General features: G+C 42.8%; 1 protein-coding gene across 1 annotated transcript in view; it reads right to left on the bottom strand.

The window, feature by feature from the left end:
• qser1 (glutamine and serine rich 1) overlaps positions 1 to 21,960 on the bottom strand; it is a 57,713-nt gene extending 35,753 nt beyond the window's left edge. Inside the window, exon 1 of the mRNA XM_034188767.1 lies at positions 21,590 to 21,960. Coding sequence (XP_034044658.1) covers positions 21,590 to 21,711 — 122 coding nt within the window. The 5' untranslated portion in view covers positions 21,712 to 21,960. The remainder of the gene's footprint in view (positions 1 to 21,589) is intronic.
• Positions 21,961 to 22,263: the final 303 nt, after the last annotated feature.

The following is a 22,263-nucleotide window of genomic DNA, read 5'->3' as shown; positions in this document are numbered from 1 at the left end:
ATGTCTTCATCAGGTCTACATGCCTAATTGCATAGAGTTGTTGCCATGTGATTGGCTGATTAGCTGTTTGTGTTAATCAATTAAACAGATATACCTAAAAAAGTAGCCGGTGAGTGTACAGTTGAGACTTACAAACTGAAAAATCACAAGTTTGTTATTAATAATAGCAATTACGAGTATAATAACTACAGTGGTCCCTCGCTATAACGCGGTTCACCTTTTGCAGCCTCGCTGTTTCGCGGATTTTTTTTAGTCCAGTTTTGCATGCTTTTTTTTTTTTTTTTTTTTTTTTTACAGTGCATTGTGTTCCGCGGCCTCATCAAGCAGCCGGTCGCGACACCGCGAAGGGAGAGCACTCGCATTGTGTTCTACGTGTCTGTTTATAAGAATCTTCTTGCCCAGAAGAAAAAAGAGAGCCAGCAACTACCCATAACTGTGTTCTACACTCGGAAAAAGACACCTGCAGCGAGGTGTGAATCAGTGGAAAAAGACGTGACAGCGCAGCGGCGTCAGGACGAAGAGGCGCGATCAGAGGAACTGTGAAATACTGGTCAGTCACTATTAATAATTTCTTATGTGTCCAACCTCGTACGTTGATCGTTAAAATTAAATTCGTTAGTTCTAAAAGCCATCATAATTATTTATAGGAAAACGTTCTTTTTTATTTCTCAAACAAATGTTTGGGCCTGAAAACAGGTTGGTCTTATTTTTCTACTCAGGTTTGAACTTTGAGAGTGTTTACACACGAGAGAAAAGTGAGAAAATGTTAATGCCTGTTTGAGAAAAGTGTACAAAGTGTGTAGTGAGGGGTTTTACAGCCTTAAAACGTCTATAATAATTGTAAAAAATAACGCTGGCCACTTTGCGGATTTCGCATATCGCAGGCTATTTTTAGAACGTAACTCCCGCGATAAACGAGGGACCGCTGCATTTACATAGGACTTTCCCAGGAATCAAAGCATTAACAAAATATACTTCAATAATAAAGGAATAAATGCCATTAATAAAAGGTACAGTGCAAAAATAAGCAAAAATCCCAAATTAAAGTGCGCATGAAGCAAGAATCGTATGCAAAATGTGTAAAATCATAACTGCCTCTAACGCCTCGTACACCTGTTGCTACAACTATTTGCGCACACCAGTGGCTTAAAGACAGAGTGTGCGCTGTGAGAGCCAATTGAACCCTCTCGCGGCAGGTGTCAGCCAAATTCCAGGTGACACTAACACCGCCCACTTGGCACTTAAGCCCCTTTCACATTGGTGTATTCATAGAGCTGCTCATTGCAGTGCTGTTTCATTTAAATACGCCTGAAATGCACGCGTACTCAGCCTTTTTCAGTGTTTGTTTCATACTTGCAGCTGCGTGTGTTCACGTTTTAATGTATGCACACAGTCACATGTACCTTGCCGCTATTAAACCAGTTCAGTGCTATTTTCTGCCTCTGTGGAAGTGCGCTCTGTTCTCTACTGCAGGTGTGGTGTGGCTCAAAAGCAGAGTCATTTAACATTATTATTATTATTATTTTATTATTATTATTATTTGTGGTGGGTGCATCCAGTTACCAAGGTCTGAGCAAAAACTGAGTTGGTCACTATCACAGCCCCATGTAAACTGCCCGATTCTTATAAAAATTGGCTCTTAAAAGCTTCCAAGTAACTTTAACCTCTTAAACCCTAGATTCCCAAATTCGGGGACTTGCCCTGTTTTGGAACATTTGAACACTCATAACCAACCAATGCTGACACCAACATACGAGGTCTGTTAGAAAACTATCCGACCTTTTTACTTTTTGCAAAAATCATATGGATTTGAATCACGTGTGATTGCATCAGCCAAGCATGAACATTCGTGCGCATGCGTGAGTTTTTTCACACCTGTCGGTTGCGTCATTCGCCTGTGAGCGGGCTTTGTGTGAGCGGTGGTCCACCCCTCTCGTCGGATTTTTATTGCGAATAAAATGTCTGAACAATTTGGAGCTTTGCTGCATCAAATTTTTTCCAGAAACTGTGAGAGACCTCCAGGTGGACACCATTTGGAAAATTCAGATGGCTTTCAGGGACGATTTTATGGGGATTACACAGATTAAGGAGTGCTCCAGCCGGTTTAAAGACCGCCCACAGCGTCTGAGAGCACGGCACACTCCGAGCGCCGATCGACAGGCTGAAACCCCGCTGAAACAACTAGATCATTTCCAAAGTGAAGGCTTTGTTGATCCAGGACGTCGTCTGACTACCACAGAGCTAGGAAGAAGACGTGGACATCAGCACTTTTTTGGCACATTCCACTGTTACAGGAGTTTTTGTCATGGAAAGAGAAGCGGAGGGATGCACCACAGAGCCGCTCATGGCGCGGACAAAAGCACCTCCGTGTTGGTCTCACAGGACGGCTTTCAGATGGCTTTCAGACAGCTTTCGGTGGCTTTTCAGTCGTGTGACTATCCGAGAAATTGTGGATGAGCTGGACATGCCAGAACATGTCCTATGAGGCTTCATCACGGCGTTGCTTTGCGCCATGCGGCTCCGTCCCGACACGCGAATTTCTCCACACATCTGTCTCAGTGTGCCGAAAAAGTGCTGATGTCCACGTCTTCTGCAATTTCTGTGGTAGTCAGACGATGTCCCGGATCAACACAGCGTTCAGTTTGGAAATGAACTGCACATTCCACTGTTACAGGAGTTTTTGTCATGGAAAGAGGAGCGGAGAAATTTGCGCGTTGGGACGGAGCCGCATGGCGCAAAGCAACGCCGTGATGAAGCCTCACATTACATGTTCTGGCATGTCCAGTTCATCCACAATTTCTCGGATAGTCACACGACTGAAAAGCCACCGAAAGCCATCTGAAAGCCGTCCTGTGAGACCAACACGGAGGTGCTTTTGTCCGCGCCATGAGCGGCTCTGTGGCGCATCCCTCCACTTCTCTTTCCATGACAAAAACTCCTGTAACAGTGGAATGTGCCGAAAAAGTGCTGATGTCCACGTCTTCTGCCATTTCTGTGGAAGTCAGACGACGTCCCGGATCAACAAAGCCTTCACTTTGGAAATGATCTGGTTGTTTCAGCGGGGTTTCAGCCTGTCGATCGGCGCTCGGAGTGCGCCGCGCTCTCAGACGCTGTGGGCCGGCCTTAAAGCGGCAGTAACACTCCTTAATCTGTGTAATCCCCATAAAATCGTCCCTGAAAGCCATCTGAATTTTCCGAATGGTGTCCACCTGGAGGTCTCGCAGTTTCTGGAAAAATTCACAGGCGAATGACGCAACCGACAGGTGTGAAAAAACTCACGCATGCGCATGAAGGTTCAAGCTTGGCTGATGCAATCACACGTGATTCAAATCCATATGGTTTTTGCAAAAAATAAAAAGGTCGGATAGTTTTCTAACAGACCTCGTACACTTATTATACATCAAAATGTCAAGCGAAGTCTCCGCTACTAAAGTTTCCACTTCAATCACATATCAACTAACCACAGCTGAAACGCAAATAAAGACCTCATTTACTCCTACCAAGTATTATTTACCTTCAATTTTTTTTGCATCCACAATATCACCTAGGACCTGTCTTTTAGCTGATCCAAACTTTTGCATTTTTGACCTTGTACAAGCTGAGAAATAAATCATAATGTATGGGTATGTGATTTTGGTGAAATAGGCTCTAGGGCTTAAAGGGTTAATGTTAGTTTTATTTTTTTCCCCAAAAGATTACTATAGTACTGGTTCTTACAAGTTCTCATAATGTTATACAAAAACAAATTGACTATTGTATATTTTCTTTTGGCTTCATTAGCCCTAGAATATAAACCCATGATAAATGGGTTTGTATTCAATTGTACAAAGCATCTGAACATCAAAATTCAATGTCTGAATTTCCAAACCCTAAACTGAAACCTGCTGTTATTGATATTCCAGGTTAATTTTTTGTTTTTCTGTGGATGGCATTGAAACTTCACACTCTATTGCATGCCTCACACTCTGGGCATCTGAACTAAGCAGTAACACACACTGCTGGTGCACGGCACGCACAGAGCATCTGAGGTGTTTCACGTAAAAAAAAGACTCAATGCCATCCTTCATTTGTGCACTCTATGGGTGCCACTCCTTAAAGTACATACAGCCCCAATTCCAATGAAGTTGGGACACTGTGTAAAATGTAAATAAAAACAGAATACAATGATTTGCAAATCCTTTTCAACCGATATTCATTTGAATACACCACAAAGACAAGATATTTAATGTTCAGACTGATAGACTTTTCTGTTTTGTGCAAATATTTGCTCATTTTGAAATGGATGCCTGCAACATGTTTAACAAAAGCTGAGACAGTGGTATGTTTACCAGTGTTAAATCACCTTTCCTTCTAACAACACTCAATAAGCGTTTGGGAACTGAGGACACTGATTGTTGAAGTGTGAAGTGTTGCGCTGGAATTCTTTCCCATTCTTGCTTGATGTATGACTTCAGTTGTTCAACAGTCCGGGGTCTCCATTGTTGTATTTTATAATGCGCCACACATTTTCAATGGGCGACTGGCCTGCCTGCAGTCCAGTCTAGTACCCGCACTCTTTTACTACGAGGCCACGCTGTTCTAACACATGCAGAATGTGGCTTGGCATTGTCTTGCTGAAATAAGCAGGGATGTCCCTAAAAAAAGACGTTGCTTGGATGGCAGCATGTGTTGCTCCAAAACCTGGATGTACCATTCAGCATTGATAGTGCCATCACAGATGTGTAAGTTTCCCATGCCAGGGGGACTAACACACCCCCATACCATCACAGATGCTGGCTTATAAACTTTGCGCTGGAAACAATCTGGATGGTCTTTATCTTTTGTCCGGAGGACACGATGTCTATGATTTCCAAAAACAATTTGAATTTGAAATGTGGACTCATCAAACCACAGCACACTTTTTCACTTTGTGTCTGTCCATTTCAAATGAGCTCAGGCCCAGAGAAGGCGGCGGCATTTCTGGATGTTGTTGATGTATGGCTTTTGCTTTGCATGGTAGAGTTTTAACTTGCATTTGTAGATGTAGCGACGAACTGTGCTAACTGACAGTGGTTTTCTGAAGTGTTTCTGAGCCCACGCGGTAAGATCCTTTACAGAATGATGTCGGTTTTTAATGCAGTGCCAAATGAGGGATCGAAGGTCACGGGCATTCAATGATTTTTGGCCTTGCCGCTTAAGTGTAGAAAGTTCTTCAGATTCTCTGAATCTTCTGATTATATTATGGAGGGTAGATGATGGAATCCCTAAATTCCTTGCAACTGAACGTTGAGAAACATTGTTCTTAAACTGTTGGACTATTTTTTCATGCAGTTGTTCACAAAGTGGTGATCCTCACCCCATCTTTGCTTGTGAACGGCTGAGCCTTTTGGGGATGCTCCTTTTATACTCATTCATGACACTTACCTGTTTCCAATTAACCTGTTCACCTGTGGAATGCTACAAACAGGTGTTCTTTGAGCATTCATCAACTTTTCCAGTTATTTGTTGCCCCTATCCCAGCTTTTCTGAAATGTGTTGCAGGCATCCATTTCAAAATGAGCAAATATTTGCACAAAAACAAAATAGTCTATCAGTTGGACATTAAATATCATGTCTTTGTGATGTATCAATTGAATATAGGTTGAAGAGGATTTGCAAATCATTGTATTCTGTTTTTATTCACATTTCACACTTCACACAACATCCCAACTTCACTGGAATTGGGGTTGCACAATACGAGGTCTATTAGAAAAGTATCTGACCTTATTATTTTTTTCAAAAACCATATGGATTTGAATAACGTGTGATTACATCAGACATGCTTGAACCCTCGTGGGCATGCGAGAGTTTCACGCCTGTCGGTTACGTCATTCGCCTGTGGGCAGTCTTTGAGTGAGGAGTCGCCCACCCTCTCGTCGATTTTTTCATTGTTTAGGAATGGCTCAGAGACTGCTGCTTTGTTTGATCAAAATTTTTTCAAAACTGTAAGGCACAACTGAGTGGACACCATTCGATAAATTCAGCTGGTTTTCGGTAAAAATTTTAACGGCTGATGAGAGATTTTGGTCTGGTAGTGTCGCCGTAAGGACGGCCCACGGCGCCTGACGGCGAGCTGCGCTTCGTGGTGGCAGCGTCTCGCCGTTTCAAGTTGAAAACTTCCACATTTCAGGCTCTGTTGACCCAGGAAGTCGTCAGAGAACAGAGAACTTTCAGAAGAAGTCGGCATGAGGAGTTTATTCGGACATTCCATTGTTAACGGACATTTTGTAATGAAAGAACGTGCGGGCAGAGTCGCATGTCGGGCCGGACCCGACCGCGGGGGGTCGCGACAGGAAAAACACCTCCATTGGAAACCTTAACGGGCAAGTTGGAACATGCCCAAGCTGTTAAACAATTTCTCAGTTACTCACTTGTTGAAAGCCATCAAAAACCGCCTGAATTTTACAAATGGTTTTCAACACGGAGGTGTTTTTCCTGTCGCGGCGCACACAGATTCGCCGAGTCGTCACGGAAACGACTCAGCGAATTTGCGCGCACGTCTTTCATTACAAAATGTCCTTAAACAGTGGAATGTCCGCATAAAGTCCTCATGCCGGCCTCTTCTGAATCTTCTCTGTTCTCTCACGACATCCTGGGTGAATTAAGCCTTAAATTAGGATGTTTTCAGGTCGAAACAGGCCGACGACGGCGCCTGGAAGCGCTGCACGACGTCCCGCTGTGTGGGAAGTCCTTACACCGACAGAAACACCCCATAATCTCTCATCAGCCGTTAAACTTTTCACCGAAAACCAGCTTAATGTCTCGAATAGTGTCCACTCGGATATTCCTCACAGGTCCAGAAAAATTTTGATAAAGCAACGCGCGTCGTCTCAAGCAGCGTGTGAAACAAAGGAATTCAGCCGAGAGGGCGGGACCACATCTCACTCAAGGCCTGCCCACAAGGAAGTGACGTCACCGACGCGTGAAAAAACTCACGCATGCGCACGAGGGTTCAAGCATGATTGGTGTAATCGCACGTCATTCAAATCCATATAGTTAAAAAAAAATAAAAGGGTTGGTTTATTATCTAATAGACCTCGTATTTATCCACGTCAATTTGTTCTCTGTGGAAATGCCCAGCATGAACAAATACATATTTACGTTAGAGCAGAGACAAAGAAATGAGTGTGCATGCACCAGGCAGAGGGGCACGGCATGATGCCAGTCAGCCATCGCAGATGGACAATGTTTTTGTCCATCTACCCAACCCTGTCAGAATACTCAACAATTAGATTGAGGATTTACAAGTTTCCACATCCTGCCGAAGTTTTTACCATTGTATTTTGTGTAATCACATTGAAAACAAACGTGAACATAAAAAAATATAACAGTCAATGTTACAGACTTCATGTGTCTGAAGTCCCCAACCCCTCACTACACACTCTATGGTTCGGTACGTACGAGGGGATGTCAAAAAGTTTTGAGCCTCACACATTTCCCTGTCGGATATTGCAATGCATCACACCTGATCTACGTCAATGTCTTAGCTACTTATTTAATGTAGGATCATATAGATCACTTCAATTGTAGAGTCATAACACTGTGTGGAAGAGACATACCCTCCAGTGTCAGTCGTGGCATTCTGCTTCATCAGGACAACGCACCAGTCCACACCAGCCGGGTTGCCATGGACGCTGTGCACGAGTGTGGCTATGAACTTCTTCCTCACCCACCCTATTCTCCAGACCTAGGCCCTTGTGACTTCCACCTCTTTCCCAAACTGAAAAAAATACCTTCAAGCCCAGAGATTTGAGGATGATGATGCGCTGGTTAGGATGACGATGGGCTGGTTAGGATGACGATGGGCTGGTTAGGAGACCAAGATGTTGAGTTCTACCGATTGGGAGTTTATGGAGTTGGAAGGGACTATGTTGAAAAATAAAACATTATAAATCCAAATATCTTGCTCTTTCTGTTTGACACTCAAAATTTTTTGATATCCCCTCGTAATATGACAGTTTTTCAGCTTCATAGTTTATTTTTGCACCCCTAGAAATATGATCATTTATTTAATAGCTGAAAAGGTTAATGGTAATTTTAAAAATGTTCACACTAGTGCCGCACAGTTAATCACATTTTCAGTCATCGCAATAAAACCATGCACAATAAACATCACAAAAGACTGCCTACAGCAAAGTGAATAAGAAAAATCATTTTAAATGCACACACCATGATGTAAGATTTGACCTTGAAGTGCTGACACTCAATGTAGGAGTTCAACAACTGTGTTTGGTTGAACTATGGTATGTCAGGGGAAGTGGAAGAGCCAGAAATCATGTGGGTTCATCAATGTTTGTTAATTTATCAAGTTATATCATTACAGTGATACTCAGTGATATCGTGTATCGCAATTTTCCTATTGTGCAGGCCTAGTTCACATTAATAATGAAACTAGTTAAATACCACATTAAAGTTAATTACACTTTTATAAAGACACCCAGAAGACATTACATACTCAGGAAAAAAAACTATGCAGGACTCAGAAGTAAACTGAAATAATGAAATGCAGCTCTTCTGCTCCAAAGTGTTCCTTGTTGCCAAAAGGTAAACATCTGTGGGAGGAAAATACAATGCTAAAACCATCATCTGCATAACACAGCTTTCTTCACTCCCTCATGCAACATTTCTCTGCTGGCCATGAAGAGTATGTTCTGATAAGGTCCTTCACCATATCATGCCTCAGTCCAGGATCATGTAAATAAATCAATCCTGCTCCCATGAAGTTAAGTCAGCAGATTCTTAGATCATATTTCCCGCACCATAAGGCGCACCTAAAAGCCTTAAATTTTCACAAAAATCGGCCATGCGCCGTATAATCCGGTGCACCTTATGTGTGCACTGAATTCCGAAATCTGTAAAAACGACCGACGAAGTTGTCCTTGACCGTCGGACCATTTGCCGCTGACACAGGGACGTAATACGTAAACTACGTATGCTGGCAGTGATAAACCAATCAGAGAACATTACATGGTAATGTAATGGTATCTGACCATGGCAATTTTTAAGAGGAAGACGCTGCCAAAAGAAAAGTTTACAGCCGGAGTCATCGTTAAGGCCAATCAAAAGGGCTGGATGGACGAGGAGAAAATGAGTGAGTGGCTGAGAGAAGTGTATGTAAAGAGACCAGATGTTTTTTTCCCCACACATCACCGTCCCTGTTGATCTTTAACTCCATGCACGCCCATCCCACTGCTACTGTGAAAAACCAAGTCAACAAAACTAATTCGGAGCTTGCCATCATTCCGGGAGGACTAACAAAAGAACTCCAACCGCTAGACATTGGTGTAAACAGGGCATTCAAAGTGAAGTTGCAAGCGGCTTGGGAGCGATGGATGACAGATGGCGAACACACCTTCACTAAAATGGGGCGGCAGCGCCCGGCGAGTTACGTGAGTATTGTTAAATAGTAGAATAATAGTAGATACTAGAATAAAGTTCAAATAAACTCACTGTTTTGCTTCCGTGACCCTTTTTTTTTGTAGACTATATGTTTTAGCATGCACCTTATAATCAGGTGAGCCTTATAGTGCAGAAAATACGGTAATTTTTTTTTTCACCCTGTCTGCATATATAGTAATGGTAAGTGCCACACTGGCAGAACCATTATGAACATTAATACCCATATATGCAATTTATTCTTGCAAGACAGAAGGCATGTAGTGCATGAGTGAATGTGGTGCGTGTGTGACCCCCATCCGCCCTTCCCGATCAGCCTACAACATCCTACTCAAAGCCAACCGACAACTTCTATCAGGAAGGGCCGACCACCAAAACAACACAAAGACAAGAACGAGAGACAAGTGGTGAAGACAATAACTGTGACATGAGACACCGAGGAGACGGGGCCCCAACCATACAACATACCATGACAAACAACCACACATGAACAAACAGTGACAGCAACAGTCTGTTGTCTAATTAGTGAGCATCCATACCCTAATCTAGGACACTGTAGTGTTAATCCTCTTAAGAGCACCCAAAAACCGAATTGTGTTGACGGCGACAAACACGCGACCATCCACACACAGAGACCCAGATCATAGCTAAATATCCGATCACTACTGTGGCTGGTGTGTTGGGCCAAGACAAGAGTACAGAACCTTACCATATGACATGGACCACTCCAGCACATCAGAAGCCACGCGGCCAGCTGCGAGCACTGACGGAAGTGGGTCCAGGACAGAGGGCCCCGGGGGAACCAGGAGAAAAGGGGCAGCGGAAGGGCATGGGGGGCCAGGAAAGGCAGCCCACAGAGCCACCGGGCAGCACAGCGAACCAACAGGGGAGCGGCCCGACGGCGCCAGAACCCCCCCACACACACACACACACACACACACACACACACACACACACACACACACACACACACACGGGGTCACAGGGAGCTGCCCCAAACCCAAGGGAAGCACACGGGGCGCCGGCATAGGCCCACCAATAGGGGGAGCCCCAGAACCACGGCACCCGGGCCACGGCCCCTGAGGGCGGGAGCGAGTGGCAGCAAGGACGGGGAGCAAAGGAGCCACCGCAACCGAATCCAAAGCACAAGGTAGGGACCACCAAGCCACACGAGGGCGGGGCCCAGCCCCCAGACAAGAGGTGAGGCACGACCCTGGGGCCAGGAAGAGCACAAGGCCCCCCGACAGCTAGGCCCCCCAGCGCAGCCAGCAGGGCCCCCAGCCCCCCATCCCCCCGGATCCCACCCTAACCACCAAAGCGAGACCCATCCTACGGAGACCATGGCCCCCCATCCCCCCAGCAGCCGCCAGCCCCCCAGTGCCAACACCCGCACCCCACTGCCACCACCCACCCCCACAACGGGCCGCGGGACCCCGTGCCCCACAGGCCCAGAGCAAGGCCAGGGGACCACAGCAGAACCGGCGAGGCAGACCCCTTACCCCAGAGCCCCAGACATCCACAGCTACCCAGGGCCAACCCCACGTGCCACTCACCCTACCTACCAACCCCACCATAGTTGTTACAATTAATCTCCCTTGCTGTGTACAACCCCCTAAGTGTGCAAAGATAAAGTGTTGCATTACAAGCAGGGCAAGAAACAGCAGGTGGCAGACTGCCGTGGGTGGCCACGGCACACCGCTGTGCCACAGCCTGCCCTGCAAACCCACCACTGCCTAGTGACCCCGACTCTAAATTGGTGAAGGTGTTTACTAAACATGTAGACGTAAGGTGTGTGCATTAAAATTGCAAGGCAGGAGTGGCGGATGGAAATCGCAGTGGAAGGCTGCAGTGCACAGGTGCGCCACTGACTGCCTTGCAAACCCATCCCCAACACCGTACCGCAAGTCATGTGAACACTACAATGTGCTACTTACAACCCAATATGATGTGCGTACAGGTGCTAACCTGGTGAAGTGTAATTTAACTTCCAAATTTAACTTCCATCTGGATTTACTGAACCTGATTTATCTGATGAGCTGCCCCTTTGCTCATACTGATAACAATGCTGTTTCCACCCTGTGCAAACTGCAGTGTCCAGCAACACAGGAAATGCACATTCAACAACATGAGAAGAAAGACGAATCTCAGATGTGATAAAGAAGCAAGGTTATTACCCTGACTGATTAGATAAAATGTCAAAGGCAAAATGTCAATCCCAATTTGTTATTTTTGAATGTGCAAATGGGGCATTACAGATAGGAACAGAGTGATGCATATATCAGCACAGATACTAGTTTGTTAAACGGTTCTAGCCCATCACAACAATCCACTTACTGTACATTGTCAGACAGTGCCAGCAGTGTCACAACTTGCATTTCTAAAAGTATAATATTATGTATAATACAAACTGTCTCATAAATCTTCAGGTATAAAACAGGACTTTGAAATCCTAGCCTGCAACAATGGCATGCCGAAGGCTAGGATTGACCAAAAAAATGAAATGCTACCAAGTACAGGTTTACATTTGTTACTGTGAGACATTGCGTCCCCCACAACATGACAACACCTGACAACAGGGTAGCGCAGTTGCATTTGAACCCCTGCGCGATACTGTGGGATTTGACCACTTCTGGGGACAGTCTCCCATTGCGCAATACAAACACAGCACAACTTCACACGGATAAATGGTGTACTGTTTTGTTTTCAGCTGTAATCACCAAAGCAGTCACAAAAAATGCAGGGGTTTTTTTTTCGGTTACCAGTGGGGAAGGGAAGACAAGGCAAATGGGAGAGGGCGTGCTGGTAAGTTTTAGCCTACACACCTTGACAGAGTAGCTGTATTCTCTCGCCTGCACAACCGCCTCGATATGTTTGAGCTCCGGGTCATAAACAAACCACATGTCCACTTTCCACCGCATCGTTACTTTTTCTTTGCATTTTCACTTTGTCATGTAATTTGCCCAAAAACTCAGAGAGGACTGTCCCCAGATGTAGGATTATTGCATCATATGTGTCATATTTCAACCCTTTAGCACCCGCCCTCAAACTAGACTGTGCTGCCCAATTCATGTCATCTCAAGGACTGTCAGGTTGCCCATCGTATATGATAAAATGGCAGTGTTCGAATGTGGACGACGGGTCTAATCCCCAACACTAGTGAACACGCAAGTACAGTCAGTCAGGTCCATAAGTATTTGGCCAATTTCTGTTTTGTCACTGTACCACAATAAAGATGCAATGAAACATTCAAGAGGCGCTTGTACTGTAGTTTTTCAGCTTTAATTCAAGGGGTTCAACAAAAATCTCACACAAACCACTAAGAAATTACAGCCATTTTTATACAGTCCCACAAACAGTTTTATTTCAACAAGTCAATTTATAGATGAACATTCCAAAGTCAACAAATATGTTTTGGACTTTATTTACATCAGTTATTAAAGTGCATATCTCACTCCAGTTAATGCCGCCTTTAAAAAAAAAATATATATATACCAGATTATGTGACAGACTGGCATCCTGTCCTGGGTGTACCCTGCCTCGCACTCTAAGACTGCTGGGATAGGCTCCAGCCCCCCGCGACCCTTGATTGGACAATAGGGTGGTCCATAAAAATGGTCAAAATTTTTTTTCAAAAAACTTCGTCTCACCCTCTAAATTTGTTGTACCTAACATAAAAACACATCATGTACAATTTCATAAAACTCTAATAATTTTTACTGGTAGCACACAGCCCTTAAAGATTTTGCTCGCAATAACTTTGTCATATAGTATGGTCATTTCCAGATATTTCCAAATTATTTCTGTCAGTTTAATACTGATATGTCAGGACAGAAATTATGGCAATACATTGGAAAATCAAACCTTTTCATATCCCATAAAATAGTTAACACTAAAACATGAATTGTGAGATGCAGTTCTTCTCGTACATGTATCATGCTCCTACAATACCTACATACTGGGGTAGCGAAGACTTTGTAACAATCAAACATTGCATTTTCATTTTATTGATGAAATACTGTTTCATTATTGATAAATTTAAGTAAGTCTATGCTTTATATATTTCCACATATATTTTGATCTAGCTCCAAACAATAATATTCTTTATGCCTTGCAGTACTTAATATTCAAAAATGTATGAATCAGCACAAGAACCAATTATACAGCTGTGTAACATAAGAGAACATCCTTTACATGATAATGATATTTAAGTTGCTTGCATCATGACCAAGACTTGCTTCCGTTTCAGTCAGAATATAGGTGGCACTTCTGTCTGTTGTTTTGGTCCTATCCAATGCTGCTGCAAGTCCTGGTGTTACAACAGCTTTAATTTTACTGGCTTTTTGTGGCACTGGCATAACAAATTCTTCATCTGGACTTTCTGTTTTCTCTTCACTCTGGCTGGAGACAGTGTCAGGTAGTGAGACATTAGATGATCCAGGCTCCTCCAGTTTCTCTTTGTATTTTGCTTCTGCAGCTTTCCTTTTTTCTGCTCTTTGTTCTTTGGCAGTTTGTATTTTATCTATGCCTGTCATGCATCCTCTACCTTTCTCTCGCTGAGCAAGTAGGAACTGTCTGTCATCTTCAAACTTTATCATTGTTAGGACATCCTGATGTGCCATGTCAAACAAGTCCTCCAAAGATTCACAAAACACTGTTTCATCTTTCTTCTGCTTGTCTGTATTGCAATTCTTGGTCTTTTTCAATGTATTCCATTTTCCGAACACCTTTTCTAACTTTGTGATCAGATGCTGCTTTGCCCTCAGTGGGATTCTAGCTCTCTCCCAAAAAGGAATTGCCATGTCTATAGAGATCACAGCAGCATCATGGACAGTTTTCTTCAAATCAGTGTGTTTGAAGAAAAATACCTTGAGTATTTGCCCATTTGAGGGCAATTTGTTTGCCTTTATTTCAGTCGGTGGAACCAATAAGGTATACAAATGTTCTACTTCTAGTAGCTGACATGTTTTACTGAAGTTTCCAGTTAATGGTTAAGCATGTTAAGTCAGCAAGTGTCTCTTTTTACATTTATCTCATGTTAGATTCACCATCACCAAAGATCTGAAAGAAAAGAAGCTGTGAATTGAAGCAAAATTTTCAGCTTGTAGCCTACAATAACATTTTTGAAAGTATGTTGTTTGTGAGAAATATTTAAACCCAGGTATAGTTTTAAATTGAATATAAAATTATACTTTAGTTACACTCAGGTGGTTAACTTCTATCCTCTTTATAAGTGATGTGATTAGATACTGGATAATGGATAACCTATTGCACGGGCACTCGGGCAGCGATAATTAATATATTTACAACCTTCAGCTATGATGTGCTACCTCTAAATATTAATGTATGACAAAAATATTTGGCAGGCTTTCTTTTTCCCCAAAGCATCATAAAATGAAGGGGTGAGAGTAATGAATTTCCAACTTTTATTTTTTTGAACCACCCTATTGGACAAACTTGTTGAAGATGACTGAGCGAGTGTGTGTATACCAGATTATATATATATATCATTTATTCCAAATCTTTAACTTGTGCGGGCAATGACAAAAGCAAACTCAGCCAGAGTGTGTCAGACAAAAGCATAACAGATTAATAGCCATCTTATCTATAATCATTACGTAATCTTGAGGACAAACTGTTGGCTAACTGAAGGTCACTCCGCTGCATCTACGGCTAGATAGTATTACGCTCGGACTTGCAACAGCATGTCAACCTGGGTTACTTTTTGGATTCAGAAAAAAACCCCACATCAAATAAGTCTAAATAAGTCAGAAAACCACAAAGTAATAAATACACACTTGAGAAATACATCCCAAAGAAATGCTCTGGTTCCAGTTTTGATCTCTTTTCAAAAAAAACTCCAAATTATAGGAACACATGCCAGTCAGTTAAGATCCGATCGCAGTGTTTGTGTTGCTTCCATCTGTCATGTGTCCAGTGACAGTCATTGATCCAGTAAGCAGGTAATGGCGTTAAACGGCTGGGGGAGGGTCTGTTGTCCACGGCATGCATCTCACATTAAAATTACAGCAGCAGTCACTTTCAAAGACTTCATGTTCCCACCTTTAAACACACACATAAAATTCTTCTTTCTCCATGACTCCAGCTTTAAGTAGTTTTTGAAACCATTTCTCACGCTGGGCTCAGCTGTACTTCCCCACTCTTTACAGAGGGGACAGAAGTACCATTCATTTTCAATTAGAGTGGGTGTTTTGCAGCAACAAGAGACAACTCTCGTTATGCCGCCAGCTAGGCGGGCCCAAAATAGACAAAAAGTCTATTTTATGCAAATGCTGAGTAACATGACATGGCGACTGCCAATTCAAAAAAAAAAAAAAAAAAAAAAAAAAAAAAAAGCATGGTCAGCTGGTTGCTCGCTAAAACAAAATAATCCAAGATGGCAAAATACACTCCGAAACAGCTGTGTTTCTGTGTAAATCTAATGTTTGTGATTTTTTAAAAATCATTTAAGTCTTTTATTTCGTATGCTTTAACACTTAAGTTCACAAATTTCCATACATAAGTTACAAATTTTAACTCTGAATTTTATTAGACATATTTGCTATATTTTTCAAACCAACTCAGTTTAGCATTTACACAAACAAGGTTTTAAGCAAATTTTAAACTCTTCTCATGAACAGCTTAACTCGACACACAAATTGAGCACATGAAATTATGCAATGATGAGATCATATTTTAAATAGAGGACTGGCGATTAACTATTTCACAGGCTGATGTTGCGTTTGCAGCACGTTTGCTTTTCCATCTTATTTTCATTTTATTTACCTGCAATGATTTTATAACTACTGCAGGGGTCACTATTGAGCGACCAACACAGTGTCAATACAGTGCCAACACAGTTTGTGTAGTGTGTCAATACACTCCTTGAGGTATCATCATCCCATCACTAGGACGAGGTAATCTGGATGCATTCTGACACTGCTGACCACGCCATTTTTCCTCCCGAATGCGTCAGATTATGGCAATATTTGCCATGTTGGGTATGGTTCCTGCACATTCTTGCTATGTGTGATGGGGGCTTTAGGGAGAAATACTTTTAAATCTAAAAATGCTGTTTTTGTAAACAGAAAATTAATCTGAAGTGATTCACAAGACAGCAGCATGGTGGCTTAGTGGTTAGCACTGTTGCTCACAGCAAGAAGGTTGTGGGATCACTTCCCAGCAGGGTCTCTCTCTGTGGAGTTTGAATGTTTTCTCTGTGTTTCCATGGGTTCCCTCTAAGTGCTACAACTTCCTCTCACATCCAAAGACTTTAAATTGGAATGGAAACTTTAAATTGACCATAGGTGTGAATGTGTTTGTCTGTCTATATGTGGCCCTGTGGCAGACTGGTGTCCTGTCTATGGTGTACCCTGCTTCATGCCCTAGGCTCCAGCCCTCCCGTGATTCCTAACTGGAGTAAGTGGGTATAGAATATGGCTGACTGATTTACAAGACATCTTAAGGAAACGTTACATGCTAACTAGTGATACAGAAATGTCACTGTAAAGCCCCTTTCACACCGGGCTTGCGGAGAGACTGCATATCTAGTACACAGGAATGGCTGTGTAAATTGCGCGCAGGGGGAAGTCTGGCAGGAATGGCTGCGTAAGTTGTGTGCAGGGGGGAAGCTTGGCCCACCTGTTCTTCTTCTGTGGTTTTGAAGCTTCACTGCCAGCAATGTTCAGCAGAGACCAGCAGGATGAACTAAACTCTAGCAATGCAGGTATGTACTGATAAAAAAACTAAAAGGATTTTTCGCTGGACTGGCATAGGATTGTGTACAACTGCAGTGGCATGGTGTACAGTGGTACAGTGTTATGTCAACATACATACAGTAGCGGAGTGTTCTGTAGACGCTGAACGTCAGTGAAAAAAAAATTAAACATTTAATTTTTTCTGTCCATTTCTCGGACCCCTTTGCATCCCTCAGCGCACTGCCACGTAGGGCTGCATAAAGTCGGTATAGGGCTGCATAAGCTCGACGTAGTCTGTACTCTGCATTACGCAACTCTACATTGGCCCAGTGTCAAAGGGGCTTAAGACATTTGATTGGGGGGGAAAATCAAGCAAACTTTGGTTCCGTCAAGCATGGAGGAAAATCTTAGATATAGTCTATGGGGAAAAAACAGTGTCTGGTTTCCGTGTCCTTTATAAGCTATGGACATAGCTTGACATTTTGGGCAACTGGGCATGGATGTCGGGCCTCTTGAAAATGCATACCGCCCTCCAAAAGCATGTTATTGTATTATTATACAAATAATGAATGAGTTCAATAGAAGGAATCGCAATGACGTCACGCGCAGGGCAGGGGCCACACTGGTAGGCAGAAAACGCGCTTATGCAGCCACTGACTATGCATAATATTTGAAGATTTCACCGTTCAAAGCGTGCACTCGGTGATCCATCACACGCTGAAAGATCAGCACCATGCATAAAAACACATCACATCCAGATGGATGACAATCCGTTTGAAAGATTTTCACTTAGCAAGCATTTATTCTGATGGATCAGATGTGGTTTGGCTCAGAATTGTGTCCAGTACAGGTGGGAGACAGGATCACATGAGCTCACCCTGTGATCGAACTCATCACATTAAAAACAAACCTCCCTTTCTGTTTTTTGTTGTTCTTTTTTCCTTTGGTTTTCTCTGAGTATCTTCACATTTAGGCGATAAGCTGTGACTGAAGTTATTACAAAGACTGCAAACTACGGTCTGACTTTTGGTTCATTCTTTTGAAATCAAACAGTTTAACATGTGCAAAAGAGCGATTCTGCAGACAAAAAAAAAAAAGGCTCACCAGTGTCAAAATGACTAAGCCACTGAAGAAATAAAGCCAGTGAAAAGAAATGCAGAGGCGACTGTCCAGGAATCCATGGTTCGGTTATAGCTGGTGTGGTGGCTTTCATGTTGTTAAAATGTATAAATACACATACAATATTGGATTGTGATGTGCTCAGCGTTTTTTATTTTATTTTTGGGAAGTCGTGTGATCCACACACGTGCATATAATCAATATGTGGGTGTGAATAATTAAAGTGGCCACCTCATTGTGCTGGCTTTTATATTTGGTCAAAGAGAAACCTTTGGCTCATCGTTTTTCCTCCGTCTTGTTTAGCTAAACACCACCCCAACTAGTGTGCATGTGGACGGTGTGTGTGCACAGTGATCACACCATGCAACGGCACAAAATGGATGGAACTAAATTTGCATGGTAAATTTAACCAAATTTGTACGGTAAATGCAACTTAACACAAATGGGACAAATAATCTATGTCCCATGACATACAAAGCACCGGTCAAATGACAAGGACCTAGTCAACCATTACATATAAACAAATATTGCACTTATTACAAATGTGGCAAGTGACCTGGCTATTTGGCTCCAGTGGCATTCATAGCTCTAACAGCAATTAGGTAGAAACTGTTTTTCAGTCTATCTGTACTTGTTTTAATTGGCCCTGTACTGTCTGTCTGATGGCAGTAGCTCCAACAGATAGTGGCCAGGGTAGGAGGAGGTCTTTAGGATGGTGTTGGCTCTCCTGAGACAGTAAGAGCCATGAAGGTCCCCCAGTGTGGGTAGAGGGCAACCAGTGATCTTTTCTGCCCTTTTGGTAACCCTCTGGCGCTCTTTCCTGTTTGCCACTATGCACCTGGCAAACCATGTCGAGGCAGTATGTGAGGATGCGTTCCATGGTGGAGTGGTAAAAAAAAGGCATGAGCAACCTCTGGTTAATTAATTTTTTTTCTGAGGATTCTCAGAAAATGGAGTCTTTGCTGTGCTTTCTTTACCAAGTGTGTGGTGTTCCTGTCCCAGGTCAATTTCTCCTCTATGTGGATTCCCAGGAAACGAAAGTCCCTGACCCATTCCACACAGGTGCCCCCAGTGATAATGGGCTGAATGTCTGTTTTGTTTCTAACCAGTTTTTCAAAACACTTCATCAGCACTGGTGTGAGTGCAACAAGCTGTTAGTTATGGAGGCTGGCTATGGAGGATTTCTTGGGTAGAGGGACTATGGTGGAGGTCTTCAGGCATGAGGGGACATCAGACTGTCTCAGGGACCGGTTGAAGATTTTGGTGAAATTTCCAGCAAGCTGGTCTGCACAGTCTTTCAGCATCCATCCAGAGATGCCATCATGGCCCGTTCCTTTGCGTGGGTTGACACACCTCAGCGTGTGCCTCACCTCGTGCTCCCCCACCATAAATTTGCTCCTGGCCGCTGGCAGCGATGTAGCTGCTGCTGGTGTCACAGTCTCGAAGTGGACAAAGAATAGATTTAATGCAGCGTCACCTTCAGCAGCTCTGATGCCGGGTTTGTAGTTGGTGAGGTGCTGGACTGCCATCCGTGCCTGTCTGCTGTTGTTGCTGATCCTCTTCTAACCATTCCATACCACCGACCCACTCCGTGGAAATAAGACTTGAATTAGAAGGCATGAGGGTTGTCACATGATTACAACTACCCAATCAGAAGCATTCAGTCTCTCATTCCCATAACCAGTCCCTCATTGTAAGCACTGCATGAATGCTTAGGAGAAAAAAAAAAAAAAAAAAGACAGCAATGTGATTCATCTATAATATTCAAGACAGCAAACGTTACCCCGAATGCTATAGGCGTTTGGAAAGCTAAGGGGGAGTCTGGGGGGGATGTCCCATACATACCTTACAGTAAAAAAGCCACATATTCTTGTGTAAATTCCTGTAAATCCACTCAAAACAAATGTGTCTTAAAAACGTCTACATTAATAAAAACTCATTTACATTCTTGTGTAAATTCATGCAGCCTAAATCCATTCAAGATGGTCTTTTTTTCCCAATGAAAGAAAGTCTAGATTAATGAAAAAAGTCACGTAATATTTTCTAAAATCCTGTTTGAACAGCACAATGTTTATTTTCCAGAGAGAGAAAAATTCTTACCGTGTTTCCTGATGGTACAGTTCACTTTTCCCGTTTCTTTTATCTTTCAGGTGTGTTGATGAAGCCAGCGACAATTCCACGGATTCTTGTCCTTATCAGACTTTTTCAAACAATCTTTCTCGCCATCTTCTCTCTGTCCGACGTCGGTCCGTGAGACAAACATGCTGCACAAGTCTTCTTTTAAAAACGTTAGCGCTCTAACGGTCTGCGATGTCCACATGCTACCTTTAGCAAAAACTTCATGCAGGAGACACACAGCGTCGCCGCAGCAACCAACCAGTCTCACTTTACGACAACTGTTGCAACAGCCAGGCTTTTTTTTTCCTCTGAGTGTCCGCGGACTGCCACGGTCTTATAAAACTTGCACGATGTCGTTAAAAAAAGAACACTTTGCAATAGACATTTTAAAAACTCAGTGACAATCATGATTACAGAGTAAAACACTAACACCTCCCCCCCGTGATGAAATCCGCGGAATTTCGTGGATCCACGGATTTTTCACAGCCCTGCATTTCTTTTAGATGTCAAGAATTTACAAAAAGACGGAAAACCGTCCAAAGACGGCGAATAAGCATCCCTGGCACTGTATTCTGCCCTAATGTATCAGAATCAGATCTGTACAATATTAGCCTCATTTAATTTGATAAAAAACATTTTTTTTGACTGAAGCAAACCAAATATATTCTTATCTTTCGGTTATTACTAATGGGTTGTCTCCTCACAGTTTATTAATATAAAACTTAGTCTGGCACTGCTTTCCTTAAAATGTAAACACACAAAAAATTCAAAGACAGTATTTAGAGTAATGAAAAGAATGACACACACATGTTGCACATGTACTGTGTTGGCATGCATTTCTTTGCTTTTATATCTGCTGTGACATTTTGAAACCCTCCCTGAAACGTTAACATGCGACAGTACACGTAAATTAGCTGTTAGCATACAAAGTGAAATATTTATTCAAGTTTCGTCATGAAAATATTAACAGCGGTGTTTTTTGTTTGTTTGTTTTAGTTTTGGTAAGCGTATGTTGGTCGTCATGAGAAACCGATAAAACATTAAGCTGCGTGGTTTGCAAACACTTTTGTAACGTCGGAGATGATGTGTTAGCAAACACTAGCAAAATGGGAGATGTTAGAAACTACTTCATGTCAAGTTGAAAGTCCTTCTGGACAAAAACAAAACTCTGCGCTTTTTTAAATGGCCACTAACAGGCCCTCCAACACCAATTTTTTCTTGGGACGACGCGTTTGGTTTCTTACCTCGTCTTAACACCAGCGATGCTGCGGTCGTAGGCCCACGCAGCCCCGGTCTGTGCTGGAGGAGCCAGCCCGTCCGCAAAGCTGGAGGTCGGGTAGTTCCTGTCCATCATCCGGTCAAACATTCACTTCCCAGGCGGAGCTTCGCAGAGCAGCGGACACACATCATAGCAGCACCGGGCCAGACTCAACGACGCAAAGCAGCCGTGAAGCTTCGATTTCTCCAGGATTTTAAAAAGTCGAGTTTTCTCCGTTGAGGCGAACAGTTTTTATTGGCTGATTGCGGTGTTGCCCTGCACAGCTTCACGTACCCATGTTTGTCCGTCTCCCAGGATGCACCGCACACTTTGGCTACAAGTTTTCTTTTTCCAAAAAAACAAAAAAAAACAAAAGGGGGGGGGGGGGATATAGAATCACCATCGTTAATGAAAACAAATTTCAAAATAAACTATTTTTAAATTTTACATGGTTGTATAATAATCTCAAATAATTACTGCATTATTTAGCATTTGATTTGATTCATTATTATATGGCATTGTATGAAACAGCATGATAATAAAGGATAAACACTTATTTCCATTGTGATCCTTGAGAATACATGATTGAACAAGTACAACATACAATAAACTGTGACAAACTAACATGAATAATAAGTAGTTATATAGTCATTACAATTC

This window comes from Thalassophryne amazonica, chromosome 2, assembly GCF_902500255.1.
Source record: "Thalassophryne amazonica chromosome 2, fThaAma1.1, whole genome shotgun sequence".
In the NCBI taxonomy this organism is placed as follows: domain Eukaryota; kingdom Metazoa; phylum Chordata; class Actinopteri; order Batrachoidiformes; family Batrachoididae; genus Thalassophryne; species Thalassophryne amazonica.
The sequence above is the reverse complement of the archived record's forward strand: the minus strand, read 5'-3'. Positions and strand labels throughout refer to the sequence as shown.